Source organism: Bufo bufo, chromosome 1 (assembly GCF_905171765.1).
Source record: "Bufo bufo chromosome 1, aBufBuf1.1, whole genome shotgun sequence".
NCBI lineage: Eukaryota > Metazoa > Chordata > Amphibia > Anura > Bufonidae > Bufo > Bufo bufo.
The window spans coordinates 187,702,648-187,720,484 of NC_053389.1; the positions used below are offsets into that span (position 1 = coordinate 187,702,648).

At 42.0% G+C, this 17,837-nt stretch overlaps 1 protein-coding gene across 1 annotated transcript in view; it reads right to left on the reverse strand.

Moving 5' to 3' along the window:
- Positions 1 to 14,081, reverse strand: part of LIN7B (lin-7 homolog B, crumbs cell polarity complex component) — a 45,172-nt gene extending 31,091 nt beyond the window's left edge. The window contains exons 1-2 of the mRNA XM_040433518.1: positions 14,017 to 14,081; positions 5,344 to 5,462 (exon numbers count right to left, since the gene is read on the reverse strand). Of these exons, the coding sequence (XP_040289452.1) occupies positions 5,344 to 5,462; positions 14,017 to 14,053 (156 nt within the window). The 5' untranslated portion in view covers positions 14,054 to 14,081. The remainder of the gene's footprint in view (positions 1 to 5,343; positions 5,463 to 14,016) is intronic.
- Between the last annotated feature and the right edge of the window lie 3,756 nt (positions 14,082 to 17,837).

Here is a 17,837-nt window from a genome sequence, read left to right on the forward strand (position 1 = left end):
ATCCATCTGTAGCAGTATACTGTCCTCTTCAGTGTCAATTACTTTGCATAGTTTAGTGTCATCTGCAAAAATTTATATTTTACTGTGCAAGCCTTCTACAAGATCATTAATAAATATATTGAAGAGAATAGGGCCCAATACTGACCCCTGAGGTACCCTACTAGTGACGGTGACCCAATCTGAGTGTGTACCGTTAATAACCACCCTCTGTTTTCTATCACTGAGCCAGTTACTTACCCACATACAGACATTTTCTCCCAGTCCAAGCATTCTCATTTTATATACTAACCTTTTATGCGGTACAGTGTCAAATGCTTTGGAGAAGTCCAGATATACAACATCCATTGATTCGCCGCTGTCAAGTCTAGAACTTACCTCCTCATAGAAACTGATTAAATTAGTTTGACATGACCGATCCCTCATGAAGCCATGCTGATACGGCGGTATTTGCTTATTTTCATTGAGGTACTCCAAGAAAGCATCTCTTAGAAAACCTTCAAACAGTTTATCCACGACAAATATTAAACTTACCGGCCTATAGTTTCCGGGCTCTGTTTTTGGACCCTTTTTGAATATTGGCACTACATTTTCTATGTGCCAATCCTGTGGAACACTCCCTGTCAGTATAGAGTCCTTAAATATCAGAAATAAGGGTCTGGCTATGACATTACTTAATTCTCTTAGGATATGGGGGTGTATGCCATCTGGTCCTGGCGATTTGTCTATTTTAATCTTTTTAAGACGCCCCTTTTTACTGGGTCAAACAGGGCACTTTTAATGTGGAATTAACTTTTACATTCTGCATTTCATCTGACAGTTTATTTTCTTCAGTGAATACAGTGGAGAAAAAAACATTTAATAGCTTTGCTTTCTCCTCATCTCTCTCTGCAACTCCCCCCTCATTACTCTGTAGAGGGCCGACACCCTCAGATTTTTACTTTTTACCATTTATATAATTGAAAAACATTTTAGGGTTAGTTTTGCTCTCTTTGGCAATTAATCTCCCGGTCTCTAGTTTGGCTGCTTTTATTTGTTTTTTACAAATTCTATTTTTTTCCTTATAGTTTTTCAGTGCTGTTTTATTGATTTAAATGCTTTCTTTTTGTCATTTATTGCTTTCTTTACAGTTCTATTTATTCACATTGGTTTTTTCTTGTTCCTTAACCTTTTATTCCCATAAGGTTAGTACCTCTCACAATTAGATTTTAGGATGCTTTTAAAAATATCCCATTTTGTGGCTGTATTTTTATTTTTGAGGACATTGTCCCAGTTAGTTTAGCCTATGGCCTCTCTTAGTTGGCTAAATTTAGCTTTTTTGAAGTTTGCTATTTTTGTTCCTCCCTGAAGAAACACTCTTTTAAATAATAATTGGAAGGTTATTACTTTATGGTCACTATTTCCCAGGTGTTCCCCGACCTGCACATCTGTTGTTCTGTCAGGTCTATTGGTTAATACTAAGTCCAGTATGGCCGTCCCTCTAGTCTGGTCCTGAACCAGTTGGGAAAGGTAATTGTCTTTGGTTATTGCCAAGAACCGGTTTCCTTTATGAGATATATAACTTGAAATAAAGGGTAACCTTAAAACTTAACTTTTAATAGTCACTCCTATTATAGTAGGCCCATAGCATATAAACAAGTTAAAACATGCATGCATCAGTAACCACGCATAAACCGAATGGTGAAAGTATAAGCAAGTGTGCAGTTATACAGTAATGCTCCGAGGGTGAGTTAGAAAAATAGGGATATAAATTGAGAGGGAGACAGATACTGGGTCTCTTCCCCTATAATTCCCTATATCTAACTCTCATTTCAACCCTCTCTGCATGTCCCTGGGTGTCCCTTTTTAATTCGGTGATGACTGCCCAGCAGGGAAAACACACAGCAAGGGTACATACATATGATTCCAAAGGCTCGTCCCGACGCGTTTCAATGGCACTCAGCCAAATCATCAGGGAACAGTTATATCCACAAACAACAACAGTAGCCAAGTAATCAAGGGTTCAGGTCGATTAACGGCTTAATAAGACAACCAAACACACAAGATAGCGGTAATCAATCGCTTCCAACAAAATACTAAGCTCTCCATGTGTTGATATCCATGGCCCAGCTACAGTCCCATCCTGCGTGTGGCAGTGACAAGGTAGATGCCCGTACTGATTTGCGCAGCCAGCATCGTCTTCTTTCTTCTTCTTTGAGGACCTGCAAAAGGACCTTTGATTACGTAATCGAGCTCACCACGTGGTGAGCGCGGTGACGTCAGTGGAGATCCTGCTGAATGAACATAGAAGATCCTTCATTCAGCAGGACCTGCACTGACGTCACCACGTGGTGAGCCTGATTATGTCATCAAAGGTCCTTTTGCAGGTCCTCAAAGAAGAAGAAAGAAGATGATGCCGGCTGTGCGATCAAGTGGATGAGGTGAGTTAATTGTTATTATTTTTTAACCCCTCAAGCAACATTTTACTAAGCATTCTGTATTAAGAATGCTATTATTTCCTTTATAACCATGTTATAATGGAAAATTATACAGTAAATTGACTTTAATCAATTTACTAACATCATCTCTTAGCAACAATCCGTGAAAATCTCATTGCATCCGCACTTGCTTGCGGATGCTATGCGATTTTCACGCAGCCCCTTTCATTTCTATGGGGCCTGCGTTGAGTGAAAAACGCTGAATATAGAACATGCTGCGATTTTAACGCAATGCACAAGTGATGCGTGAAAATCACCGCTCATCTGCACAACCCCATTGAAGTGAATGCGTCCAGATTCAGTGCGGGTGCTATGCGTTCATGGAAAAAAGAAGGGTAACAGCCAGCTCACCTCCAGTGTCCTATGTGACGGTGCACGGAGCGGACTCAAGCCAGTCCTCAATGTAGATCCACAAAAATAGAAGGAGGCTCCAGCACCAAGCGTAGACGTTTCAACAATCCCGATCTTTATTCATGAATAAAGATGGGGATTGTTGAAACGTCTACGCTTGGTGCTGGAGCCTTCTTTCTATTTTCGAATTCTCGCCCGTGTGAAAGGGGCCTATTAGTAATTTATTATTGTTTTTGCCGCCATGTATTTCTACTCACAGTGACTCCACATGTTCATGTCCCTCACTTATATCTTTCCCGGCGTGTGGGCTTTAGACAGGACTTTACATATGATTTAGATTAAACAGCACAAAAATAATAGAATCTCATTTGAACTAGAACTAGCCTGTAATCTGCAATTTAAAGGGTTGTGTCACTTCAGCAAATGGCATTTATCATGTAGAGAAAGTTAATACAAGGCACATCCTAATATATTGTTATTATCTATATTGCTTCCTTTGCTGGCTGGATTCATTTTTCCATTGCATTATACACGTCTCATTTCCATGGTTACGACCACCCTGCAATCCATCAGCGGTGGCCATGCTTGCATACTCCAAAAAAAAGCCCTGGCCTCTCTGGTGGATGGGACCATAGGAGCGTACACAGGCGGGTGCTTTTTCCTATAGTGTGCAAGCACGGCCACCAATGCTGGACTGCAGGGTGGTCGTAACCATGGAAATGAGAAGAGTGTAATATGATGGAAAAATTTGTCTAGCCAGCAAAAGAAGCAATATGGATAATAACAATACATTAGTAAGTGCCTTGTATTAACTTTCTCTACGTGATAAATGCCATTTGCTGAAGTGACAACAAGCCTTTTAACCAATAGTACCCTATTTTCAGACGAAAACAGAACAAGACACATTAATTCAGAATCTTTGAAGGACATGATGGGGCAGTTAGATGGAGTAGGGCTTTACACCTCCATTATTACTTGCAGAATACTTGCCTTATCCTAGGCTCACATATTTGTTGAAATTCCGGTTTTCTGTTCCAGCATAGGAACAGAAATACGGAATTGAGTAGCCCAATGGACTTTGGCCAGCCAGAGTTCCGCAATAGACAGAGACCATCCAGAGTGCTCCTAAAGAAAGTCAACAGCTAGAATGAACCAGTAGACACTGACCAGTCAGAGTGCCTCCTCTGTTGCAGAGATGAGCAGGACGAAGGCGTTCAATTTATTTATTTTTCTCACATATATAGCGCTGACATATTCCGCAGTGCTTTGCAGACATCATCATCACTCACTGTTCGCAATGGAGCTCACAATGTAAGTTCCCTATCAGTATGTCTTTGAAGTATAAGAGAAAAATGGAGCAAACCCATGCAAATACAGGGAGAACATACAAACTCCATGCAGATGCTGTCCTTGGTCAGAATCAAACCTAGGACTCCAGTGCTGCCAGGCATAAGTGCTAACCACTGAGACATCTTGTTACTCATCAGGCAGAGTGGTCAGTATAAGAGTTCTTCTGCCAGAGAGATTTCTGGCTATACAGGAGACTTGCCTCTTCTACAGGAGAAGGACTCTGCTTATTTTGGGAGATTCCCAGACAAATTGGGAAATTATTCAAATATAATATATTGTGGCATTTTGCTGTTCCAAATACAAGAAGGTCAAAATTCAACAACGAGTAATTTTTTTTATTTGGGGGGGGGGTGCGAAAGAGTTGAACAGGTACAAACTACTGATGAGCAGCCACTCACACATCTAACATCCATGAGGTGGTGACTGAGGTGGTCACATCTGTGTTTTTTCTTTTTGGTTTTGAGATCCGTCAGAGGATCTCAAAACCGCAGGGAAACGCTTTAGTTTTGTCCCCAATTATTGTCAATGGGGACACAAAAGAACAAACCTGAAGGCAGTGCACCAGGATGCATTCCGTTCCATTTTGCAGCGTTCCCATGCCGGGCACAAAAATGCTACAAGCAGCGTTTTTGTGTGCATCATGGGAAACTGAACATGCCGGATACAGCGCCCGTTGACTTACAATGGTATTTGATGCCTGAATCGGCATGTCCATTTTCAATCTAATACAACCGTATGCGGCCGGTTGACGGTTGTATTATTAAAACGGATGCGTTTTCCTTCCGTTTTGAGATAATCTGATGGATCACAAAACCAGAAAGGAAGATGCAGATGTGAACGTAGCCTAAGGCTTCTTCAGAGTGCTTGTCGCACAGTTACATGTAGTTTACAGCCTTTTGGTTCCGCCCATACTTTTAGGACAGACAGACTGTCTCACACCATCCTACATAAAGATCTAACACCTCGTTCTCCCCAATATCACAAGGCCAGACTGCATCCTGTAAAAATAACAAAAACTAGTTGATATTTCAGCCAGAATACACAAGCTTTGCTTTTCTACATGCTACGCATCTACCCTTGAATCAGTATATAGATAGCTTTTTTTCTGTCATTTTAAGCAGATTTGATCCCATATTCTGTTGTATGCAATTTTAGTGTTGGGGCTGACCTCTCGTATGGCAGAACAGAACTTGCTCTGCAGAACACGTTGCAGGGCTTGTAGTTTCTGTGATGGAACTTCTCCACTGCGTTGCAGTCTCTCCAGCAGCTCAATTGCACGGGATACATCTAAAAGACATAAAAAGATCAGTGAAAATCTCAAAAATACAAGCAGTAGTACAGCAGAAAATTTCTACCACTACTTCACTACAAAAATACAGCTTTGCTGTGATTGGTGGATGTGGTTTACTTAAAGGGAACCTGTCATCAACTTTATGCTGCCCTCACTAAAATCCAGTTTATTTGGTATGCAAATGAGCCAGTAAGGTGCCCAACTAGTGCCCAAGCCGCCCTCATGCTGGGAGCAGGGAAAAGGGGGGCAGAGTTATGGCTTGAATGTGAAGTAGGAGGGGTGGGTGGACACATTGTGGCAGGGGGCGTGCCTGGGCTCCTTCCTGCAAGAGTGACGCCCCTATGGGCACATTACTGGCTCATTTGCATAACAAATACACTGGATTTTCAGAGGATAAAAAACATCTATTGCTGAAACAAAGGCCCATCTGGAAATAAGGTACTAAGTGCTATTAGGCTACGGCTTTACTTCAATAGCGATTATCCCGGTGACTGATTTCCTTTAATTATGAAATGGGAAAACTCTGAAAGTACAAAAAGACTGATGAAAATCTCCATTATAGCATTATACACTTCAAATATTTCATTTATCACGTGTGCCGTGTCCTAGAGACTTCAAAAGCTATGTCAGCATGTTTCAGTACCATCTAGGAATTGAAGAAAGGGCCAAATATTACACATCTGGGTGATAGAGATCGATAGATACCGTAGATAGATAGATCCTCCATAGATACATAGTAGATACATAGAGAGAGCCTCCATACACATTATAAGGCTACTTTCACACTGGCGTTTTGGCTTTCCGTGTGTGAGATCCGTCATGGGCTCTCACAAGCGGTCCAAAACTGATCAGTTTTAGCCCTAATGCATTCTGAATGGATAAGGATCCGCTCAGAACTCATCAGTTTGCCTCCGTTCAGTCTCCTCCGCTCTGGAGGCGGATACCAATACACTGCCTGCAGCGTTTTGCTGTCCGCTTGACGAAACTGAGACAAACGGATCCGTCCTGACACACAATGTAAGTCTATAGGGACGGATCCGTTTTCTCTGACACAATAGAAAACGGATCCGTCTCCAATTGACTTTCAATAGAGTTCATGACGGATCCGTCTTGGGTATGTTACAGATTATACAAACGGATCCGTTAATGACGGATGCATTCGGTTGTATTATTGTAACGGATCCGTTTTTGCATATCCATGACGGATCCGCCCAAAACGCGAGTGTGAAAGTAGCCTCAGATGAAAGTCCTGATTTCGATGAGGCTGGCCTACCATCTTGAACATGCTTATCCTTTTATTTTGAGTGGAGATACAGCACACAACTGTCTGAGGAGTCTGGCAACGCCTTCCCCCATTGAAAACACCTGCATGCTTTTCTAGTCAAGAGAAATAGGTGTTGGCCGAGCAACTATCTAAGGCTACTTTCACACGACCATATGAGTTTTGCGGTCTGCAAATTGCGGATCCGCAAAAAAAACGGATGACATTCCGTATGGCATCCATTGAAACAATGCCTATCCTTGTCAGCAAAACGGACAAGAATAGGACATGTTCTATCTTTTTTGCAGGGCTACGGAACGGACATATGGATGCGGATAACACACGGTGTGCTATCCGTATTTTTTGCGGACCCATTGAAATGAATAGGTCTGCATCGTGTGAATGTAGCCTAAAGTGTATGGACAGCTTTAGAAAGTAGACAGGTACATGAAATGAACTGGGGCAGGTGAGTATTTGTTATAAAATATTACACAGGTTAAAGGGGTATCCTGAAAAATAAGTGTTATTTTTTGTATAATGAAAAGTAATAGGATTTCCAGCACATTTCCTGTATCAATTTCTTGCAGTTTGCTGTTATTCAGTTGGAACTTTCACCATTTACTCCCTGGGTATGAAAATCTGTCCATGGTCTTGTGGTGGACACACGCTGGAGGGCCGGTTACAGTACAGTTGTCGGAGCTGTTTTATAACGAGCCGCGCACTTGTGAACTCGTGATTTTATCATTTCATTTTGCTCAATTGGATTGTCACCACAGAATCCAACTACGGTCCCTCTAAGGTGACCTGTCTGTTCTGTGTTTTTATGGAGGAGGAGAACTGACCATTGCAATTCAAGGAAAGGTGACCTGAACATTTTGAAGACTGCAGAAGACTTACTTCATTGTGGTAAGTGATGGGCTCCAAATACTATTTTTAAAGAGGATCTCTCATGGATTTCTCAATACAAATGTTATGAAATAGATTTTAGACCTCATGAGGCTGGTGTGCTTAGGCTACTTTCACATTTGCGTTTTTGCTGGATCCGGCAGGGATCAGCAAAAACGCTTCCGTTACGGATAATACAACCATCTGCATCCGTTATGAATGGATCCTCTTGTAGCTTGCAGCGTTATTCTGTCCGCGATGAGAACACAACCAAATGAAACGGAGCACTCCGTTCTGTTAAGTTCTGTTTTGTCCCCATTGACAATGAATGAGGACAAAACGGAAGTGTCCCCCCCTTCCCGCTATTGAGATCCTATGACGGATCTCAATACCGGAAAATAGAAACGCTAGTGTGAAAGTAGCCTTACTTTGAAAATCTCTGTCATAATGACTGTAATACTTTTTGAAAGTTTTTCCACCTGAATGAGTGGATGAATCCTGTGTATCCATGAGCAAAACTCAATATGCGCCCACGAGCCTACTTGACAAGCTCCTTTCAGTGTATCTCCTCTCCTGCTGCTGCTGAAATGTCACATTGCCCTGGATCGGAGAGACAGCCCGTCTTTCAGCAGCAGTTTCAGTGTGGAATTACAGCTTCTAACTCCATCTAGTGTTTTTTTATGAAGCAAGAAGTACTGTGCAGTGTTGAGCAGTTAAACAGCAGCAGGGGGTGAGATACATCAAAAGTAGGTCGTTGATTAAGCTGTAGGTGAGCAGAGACTCCTGAGCTCTCTCTGAACTCGTAAAATTCTAATTTTAAGGGCTCATTCAGGCGACCGTCTCCGTTTTGCAGTCTGCAAATTGCGTATCTGCAAAACAAGGATACCGGGTGTGTGCGTTCTGCATTTTGCGGCACGGAACCGCAGGCCTATGATAGAAATGCCTATTCTTGTCCGTAATTATTTTTTTAGCAGGGTCACGGAGCAGAAGTACGGATGCGGACAGCACGCGGTGTGCTGTCCTCATCTTTTGCGGCCCCATTGAATTGAAAGGGTCCACATCCATTCCACAATTTTGGATGTCTGAATGAGCCCTAATATCAGACAGGGAAACCTTCAAAGGATTGTACAACCATTCTGACATGGATTTTCAAGGTATGTGCACCAGCCTCATCAGAGCTAAGAGAGATACTTAATAATATATGCAATTTGTAGATGTGGTGACAGATACTCCTTAAGTGTTGATAATAAAATACAAGCTTTTGGTGGATTTCTTTGGGGGAAAGACCCTGTTGTACACCCCTTGCACTTGCACATCATGTTCGGGCAATACTCTTTTAATATAAAAAAAACATTCCCTAGCTTTTCCTTAGGAACCTTAAAGGGGCAGTCTAGAATTGTACTATTGAAAGCCTACTGATAGACCATCTATATCTAATCGGGGGGCAGCCGTGTCAGAGTAGCTCTGGCACCAAAACTAAACAGCTCCATCCATTGTGCAACACTGGTAACTGCATCGCTGCTCCCATGCGGTGAAGTCACTCTGAAACTCCTGATCAGGTATTTATGGCCTGTTCTGAGGAAAGGCCCTCAACAGTAAAATCCGGGAATACCAATTTAAAAGAACATTGAGGAAGGAATTAGCTAACAGTGCTGCACACCAACCTAAGTCAGTTAAGTTTTGGCATATTGAAGAACTTATTTGGCGCTGGAAAATCTCATAATAGGATTCAATAAACAATTTAGAAGACAGATTATTTAAAGGATCCGCTTTGGTTTCTAGAAACAGAGCCACCATTGTCCATGGGCAGTGTTTGGAATTGTAGTTCAGCTCAATTCACTTGAATAGGAATGAGCTCCAATACTAGACACAATCAATTGTTAAGTTGGCGGTCCGTGCCCACCGCTGTCCCATTTCGCCAGGTGAGCATGGTTCCCGCTCCACTCACCCCGCTGGTCCGGACCTGCTGCCCTCACGCAGTGGGCCCAGACGCTAGAATCCCATGTGCTTCTCCCTCATGCATGCCGCGGCCTGTGCTTCCTGGCCCCTCCTCTCCCTATGCAAGAGGTAGTAGCCTGGTGGCTCCCCTGCAGCGAAAACCAGATACCTGTATAGGGGTTAAATGGGTTGTGCAGACAATATACAGTATACTGATAACTTATCTTCAGTATAGGTCAATATCTGAGACAACAGGCAGTGTAATGTGATCGGTGTCGCACCTCTGCTGGTCAGATATTGATGACCTATCCTGAAAATAGGTCATCAATATAAATCCCTGCACAACCTCGTTGAAGGGTGAGAAAAACCAGCGGACTGCAGGATAATGCTCTTAGGATTAACAGAAAGTCAAACCAGTTGGTTGACACAGTGTTTCCCACTGCCCGAAACACTAATCAACAATCCTGGGCTACTTTAAAAGCTTCATTATATACTGTATACACAGACAGCAGTCATATTGTCTGCCCAGGTTTTCACCCATGACCTTAGTGTTGCGAAGTAACAATGCTACAGAGCCACTGTGCTGCTCTATCTAATCTATCTACAGTCAGTGTCAGACTGGGGTGCCTAGGGGCCCACCCTAAAGCCAACAAAAATAAATATTGCTTCATTTTTCGGGCTCATGCACATGAATATTTGCAGTTTAGCACACAATACAATGTGCAAAACAGAACGGTATTGTGCACTGCTCTATATCAGATTGTTTTTCATTAAGCAGCTCATTATAGTTGATAACCTAATCTGTTAAGGTCCCTTTACACAGGGCGACAGAGCAGGAGATTGTTGGGAAGGAAGCGTTCCTTCCCGAAAATTGCCTGCTCTTCAACAGAGGAGAAAGCTGTATTTCCATGCAGTGATCTCCATTGTATGGGAGCAGTGATCACTACTGTCAATGTTCTTCCCCATACTGACTAGTTGTTTGCCGGCAGCAGATCGTGATTACACAGCACAATCTACTTCCAGTAAAGGATCATTTTTATGTGCGCACGAACGATCGAATTACGGTACCCGATGAATGAGCGTTTCGTTTGTTCATCAGGTAATCAGCCTACACGGCATCCACCGCAGCCATTACGCCCAAGAGCTACTCAAGCGTGCAACAAGGTAACCTGTGTCACAGTGAACTAGACTCTGACAATATTTCTATTTTTATTTTTTTACATAATAAAGCATTTTTTTTTTTAAAACATGTTTCCATTTCTGAGAGCCATATCTTTTTTTAATTTTTCTGCCAATGATCTTGTGTAGGGGCTTCTTTTTTGCAGGAAGAGTTGACATATTTATTGTTACGCTGGCTCGGCTATTTCCATCGGGCCTATAGAAGTGAATGGGAGCGGTGGATGGTGTGCTCCCATTCACTTCTATGGGTAGACCGCTTGGTGGTGGCCGGACCGGAGTCCTCCAGCCACCACCTTCTGGGGCTCCGGACCCACATCTATAAGACAAGCCATATGCCCCCATTGTCTGAGATAAGACAATCCCTTTAAGTTTTACACAGTGAAAAATATCTTTTTGTGTTACCATTTTCTGAAAGCCATATTATTTAAATAAGCTACCCAGGCTACGTAGCTTTCTAGTGCCATCTGATGTGGTCACAGTATAGCCCGTGTGCAAGGCAACTCGTGCCAGTCAATGCAGTCTGCTATTGTTAATTTGTAAGTGCACCCAATGTAACCTTTCACTTAAATAGAGGGATCTCCAGTTGTGGTAAAACTACAACTCCCAATATGCTCTGACAACCTACAGCAAGTTGCTTGTGAGGCGCCTTGAAGATCTGATGACCTAGCACCTTATATATACAGTAGGCACACCATACAGTGCATAACAGTACATATACCATATATACACTCACCTAAAGAATTATTAGGAACACCTGTTCTATTTCTCATTAATGCAATTATCTAGTCAACCAATCACATGGCAGTTGCTTCAATGCATTTAGGGGTGTGGTCCTGGTCAAGACAATCTCCTGAACTCCAAACTGAATGTCAGAATGGGAAAGAAAGGTGATTTAAGCAATTTTGAGCGTGGCATGGTTGTTGGTCCCAGACGGGCCGGTCTGAGTATTTCACAATCTGCTCAGTTACTGGGATTTTCACGCACAACCATTTCTAGGGTTTACAAAGAATGGTGTGAAAAATCATGTTTCCATTTCTGAGAGCCATATCTTTTTTTAATTTTTCTGCCAATGATCTTGTGTAGGGGCTTCTTTTTTGCAGGAAGAGTTGACATATTTATTGTTACGCTGGCTCGGCTATTTCCATCGGGCCTATAGAAGTGAATGGGAGCGGTGGATGGTGTGCTCCCATTCACTTCTATTATGGGTAGACCGCTTGGTGGTCTACCCACCACCTTCTGGGGCTCCGGACCCACATCTATAAGACAAGCCATATGCCCCCATTGTCTGAGATAAGACAATCCCTTTAAGTTTTACACAGTGAAAAATATCTTTTTGTGTTACCATTTTCTGAAAGCCATATTATTTAAATTTTTTGGGGCGATTGTCTTATGTAGGAGCTTGTTTTTTGCAGGATGAGGTGACAGTTTGATTGGTACCATTTCGGAGTACATACAATTTTTAGATTGCTTGGCATTAGACTTTGTTTTGGCACAATTTTTATATAGTTTTTTTTATGGCATTCACCTGAGGGGATATTTTTTTGCAATATTTATTCAAATTTCTGTAGCATGCAATCATAATTGTGATATAAAATTCCAGCATGTTGCAGGAAAACTACAACTCCCAGCAGGTCCTGGAGATTTGCATCTCACAGGGCATACTGAGAGTTGTAATTTCCAGAGGGGAATGCAGTAAAATCTGAAATTATATTTTTTATTAAACTATAAATTTACCTATATTTTATACTGTCTTGGGGGACTAGCGGCAGCCTGTGATGTCCACCACTGAGTCACAGGCAGCTTCTGTTTCATGGGGGACACAGCAGCACCACCAGCACGTCTGCACACTCAGGAGCACAGTAAAAGCCCGCCGCCGTACTCTGCAGACTCTAGAATATAGGCGGGCGGCAGGGCTCTGTGAGGGAGTGAGAAGGAAGCGCAGGCACCGCACCACATGTATCAAGAGGCGGGTCCTGACGCCCACTGAAAGATGGCAGTGCCAGCCGCCAGCATCACCAGGGCAAGTTAAGTGGCGATATGATCAAGATCATCTTGCCACCTTCCATATGTCTGTGTAGCTCTGCTCTTCCTATTGAAGAGGCAGGTAGCGGTGCTTGCCAGCAGAAAGCTGGGGCTGGCTTCCGCTGCAGATTAATATGTAGACTGTGACTAGGCAGGGGCCCACCGAGGATTTCCCCTGCTCCCCGCTGGGCCAGTCCAAACCTGTCTACAGTATCTATCTATCTATCTATCTATCTATCTATCTATCTATCTATCTATCTATCTATCTATCTATCTATCTTATATCTATCTATATCTATCTATCTATCTTATATCTATCTATCTATCTATCTATCTATCTATCTATCTGTCTATCTTATATCTAACTATCTATTTATCTCATATCTATCTATCTATCTATCTATCTCATATCTGTCTATCTATCTCATATCTGTCTATCTATCGATCTCATATCTGTCTATCTATCTATCTCATATCTGTCTATCTATCTATTTATCTCATAGCTATCTATCTATCTATCTATCTATCTATCTATCTATCTATCTATCTATCTCTATCTCATAGCTATTTATCTATCTATCTATCTATCTATCTATCTATCTATCTATCTATCTATCTATCTATCTATCTATCTATCTATCTATCTCTATCTCATAGCTATCTATCTATCTATCTATCTATCTAATCATCTATCCATGAATTCATCGATCTATCATCATATCTATGGTGAGTCAAAGGTCAAGAACCACCCATCCCTTTCCATGACACTTGTTACATGTATCATCTCATTACAGAAATGCTGTACTCCATACAGTATGCTACCATGTTACTTTACCCTTTACCATCTTGAACATAATTTAAACAATGAAACATTGATAGTACAATTAGCTGCCCTAGTCCTGTATCCCAAGCCAAGGCAGAACTGGTGTTTGGAGCCCCTTGGCACATAGCATCTGCCCCGCCATGAATATGTGAAGGACTGAAGGCTACAATGTACACGAGTACGGTAATTACTAAATACTCAGTGAGTATTATAAGGCCACATTTACTACACGTTCTGCCTCACAGCAGCGTAAGAAGCAGCAATGCAGCAATAGGAAGCCAGGGAAGGTAAATGCAAGGTTATTCTGAAAATCAGCCACTTCCCTGACTGTTAGGAAAAAGGTAAATCTACGCCATTCATCTCTCCCCCTCCCCCTGTCTACACTCATCTACTCCAGGCAAAGTCCCATCCCCTGCAATGCAACATGCATTGTGTCTGTTACCTCTCTCCAGACCTAAGGGTTCAGACAGAGCTGCCATCTTCACTCCTGCAGTCACATGCCCAGGAGTTCCCCACTGTGGAGGAGGAGGAGGAGGAGGAGGAGGCAGCTGCTCAGCCCACAAGCCTTGGAGATGCTGTGTGCATCCTGACAGCCACTGTATCATCCTCCTCTACACATGCACCGGCTGTAGCGTCACAGCCATAAGCTACCCAGGCTACGTAGCTTTCTAGTGCCATCTGATGTGGTCACAGTATAGCCCGTGTGCAAGGCAACTCGTGCCAGTCAATGCAGTCTGCTATTGTTAATTTGTAAGTGCACCCAATGTAACCTTTCACTTAAATAGAGGGATCTCCAGTTGTGGTAAAACTACAACTCCCAATATGCTCTGACAACCTACAGCAAGTTGCTTGTGAGGCGCCTTGAAGATCTGATGACCTAGCACCTTATATATACAGTAGGCACACCATACAGTGCATAACAGTACATATACCATATATACACTCACCTAAAGAATTATTAGGAACACCTGTTCTATTTCTCATTAATGCAATTATCTAGTCAACCAATCACATGGCAGTTGCTTCAATGCATTTAGGGGGGTGGTCCTGGTCAAGACAATCTCCTGAACTCCAAACTGAATGTCAGAATGGGAAAGAAAGGTGATTTAAGCAATTTAGAGCGTGGCATGGTTGTTGGTGCCAGACGGGCCGGAGTATTTCACAATCTGCTCAGTTACTGGGATTTTCATGCACAACCATTTCTAGGGTTTACAAAGAATGGTGTGAAAAGGGAAAAACATCCAGTATGCGGCAGTCCTGTGGGCAAAAATGCCTTGTGGATGCTAGAGGTCAGAGGAGAATGGGCCGACTGATTCAAGCTGATAGAAGAGCAACGTTGACTGAAATAACCACTCGTTACAACCGAGGTATGCAGCAAAGCATTTGTGAAGCCACAACACGCACAACCTTGAGGCGGATGGGCTACAACAGCAGAAGACCCCACCGGGTACCACTCATCTCCACTACAAATAGGAAAAAGAGGCTACAATTTGCACGAGCTCACCAAAATTGGACTGTTGAAGACTGGAAAAATGTTGCCTGGTCTGATGAGTCTCGATTTCTGTTGAGACATTCAAATGGTAGAGTCCGAATTTGGCGTAAACAGAATGAGAACATGTATCCATCCTCTGATGGCTACTTCCAGCAGGATAATGCACCATGTCACAAAGCTCGAATCATTTCAAATTGGTTTCTTGAACATGACAATGAGTTCACTGTACTAAAATGGCCCCCACAGTCACCAGATCTCAACCCAATAGAGCATGTTTGGGATGTGGTGGAACGGGAGCTTCGTGCCCTGGATGTGCATCCCTCAAATCTCCATCAACTGCAAGATGCTATCCTATCAATATGGGCCAACATTTCTAAAGAATGCTATCAGCACCTTGTTGAATCAATGCCACGTAGAATTAAGGCAGTTCTGAAGGCAAAAGGGGGTCCAACACCGTATTAGTATGGTGTTCCTAATAATTCTTTAGGTGAGTGTGTATATATATATATATATATATTTATACAGTTGCAAGAAAAAATATGTGAACCCTTTGGAATGATATGGATTTCTGCACAAATTGGTCATAAAATGTGATCTGATCTTTATCTAAGTCCCAACAATAGAAAATCACAGTCTGCTTAACCACTTAAGGACCACAGGTTTATACCCCCCTAAAGACCAGGCCCTTTTTTACAAATCGGCACTCCACAACTTTAGCGGTTTATTGCTCGGTCATGCAACTTACCACCCAAATGAATTTTAGCTCCTTTTCTTCTCACTAATAGAGCTTTCATTTGGTGGTATTTCATTGCTGCTGACATTTTTACTTTTTTTGTTATTAATCGAAATTGAACGATTTTTTTGCAAAAAAATGTCATTTTTCACTTTCAGTTGTAAAATTTTGCAAAAAAAACGACATCCATATATAAATTTTGCTCTAAATTTATTGTTCTACATGTCTTTGATAAAAAAAAATGTTTGGGTAAAAAAAAAAATGGTTTGGGTAAAAGTTATAGCATTTACAAACTATGGTACAAAAATGTGAATTTCCGCTTTTTGAAGCAGCTCTGACTTTCTGAGCACCTGTCATGTTTCCTGAGGTTCTACAATGCCCAGACAGTAAAAACACCCCACAAATGACCCCATTTCGAAAAGTAGACACCCTAAGGTATTCACTGATGGGCATAGTGAGTTCATAGAACTTTTTATTTTTTGTCACAAGTTAGTGGAAAATGATGATTTTTTATTTTTTATTTTTTATTTTTTTTTCTTACAAAGTCTCATATTCCACTAACTTGTGACAAAAAATAAAAACTTCTATGAACTCACTATGCCCATCAGCGTATACCTTGGGGTGTCTTCTTTCCAAAATGGGGTCACTTGTGGGGTAGTTATACTGCCCTGGCATTCTAGGGCCCAAATGTGTGGTAAGTAGTTTGAAATCAAAATGTGTAAAAAATGACCGGTGAAATCCGAAAGGTGCTCTTTGGAATGTGGGCCCCTTTGCCCACCTAGGCTGCAAAAAAGTGCCACACATGTGGTATCACCGTACTCAGGAGAAGTTGGGGAATGTGTTTTGGGGTGTCATTTTACATATACCCATGCTGGGTGAGATAAATATCTTGGTCAAATGCCAACTTTGTATAAAAAAATGGGAAAAGTTGTCTTTTGCCAAGATATTTCTCTCACCCAGCATGGGTATATGTAAAATGACACCTCAAAACACATTCCCCAACTTCTCCTGAGTACGGAGATACCAGATGTGTGACACTTTTTTGCAGCCTAGGTGGGCAAAGGGGCCCATATTCCAAAGAGCACCTTTCGGATTTCACCGGTCATTTTTTACACATTTTGATTTCAAACTTCTTACCACACATTTGGGCCCCTAGAATGCCAGGGCAGTATAACTACCCCACAAGTAACCCCATTTTGGAAAGAAGACACCCCCAGGTATTTCGTGATGGGCATAGTGAGTTCATGGAAGTTTTTATTTTTTGTCACAAGTTAGTGGAATATGAGACTTTGTAAGGGAAAAAAAATAAATAAAATAAATCATCATTTTCCGCTAACTTGTGACAAAAAATATAAAATTCTAGGAACTCGCCATGCCCCTCACGGATTGCCTTGGGGTGTCTTCTTTCCAAAATGGGGTCACTTGTGGCTTAGTTATACTGCCCTGGCATTTTCCAGGGGCCCTAATGTGTGGTAAGTAGGTAAATGACCTGTGAAATCCTAAAGGTGCTCTTTGGAATGTGGGCCCCTTTGCCCACCTAGGCTGCAAAAAAGTGTCACACATGTGGTATCGCTGTATTCAGGAGAAGTTGGGCAATGTGTTTTGGGGTGTCTTTTTACATATACTCATGCTGGGTGAGAGAAATATCTCGGCAAAATACAACTTTTCCCATTTTTTTATACAAAGTTGGCATTTGACCAAGATATTTATCTCACCCAGCATGGGTATATGTAAAATGACACCCCAAAACACATTGCCCAACTTCTCCTGAGTACGACGATACCAGATGTGTGACACTTTTTTGCAGCCTCGATGCGCAAAGGGGCCCACATTCCTTTTATGAGGGCATTTTTAGACATTTGGATCCCAGACTTCTTCTCACGCTTTAGGGCCCCTAAAATGCCAGGGCAGTATAAATACCCCACATGTGACCCCATTTTGGAAAGAAGACACCCCAAGGTATTCAATGAGGGGCATGGCGAGTTCATAGAATTTATTTTTTTTGGCACAAGTTAGCGGAAATTGATTTTATTTATTT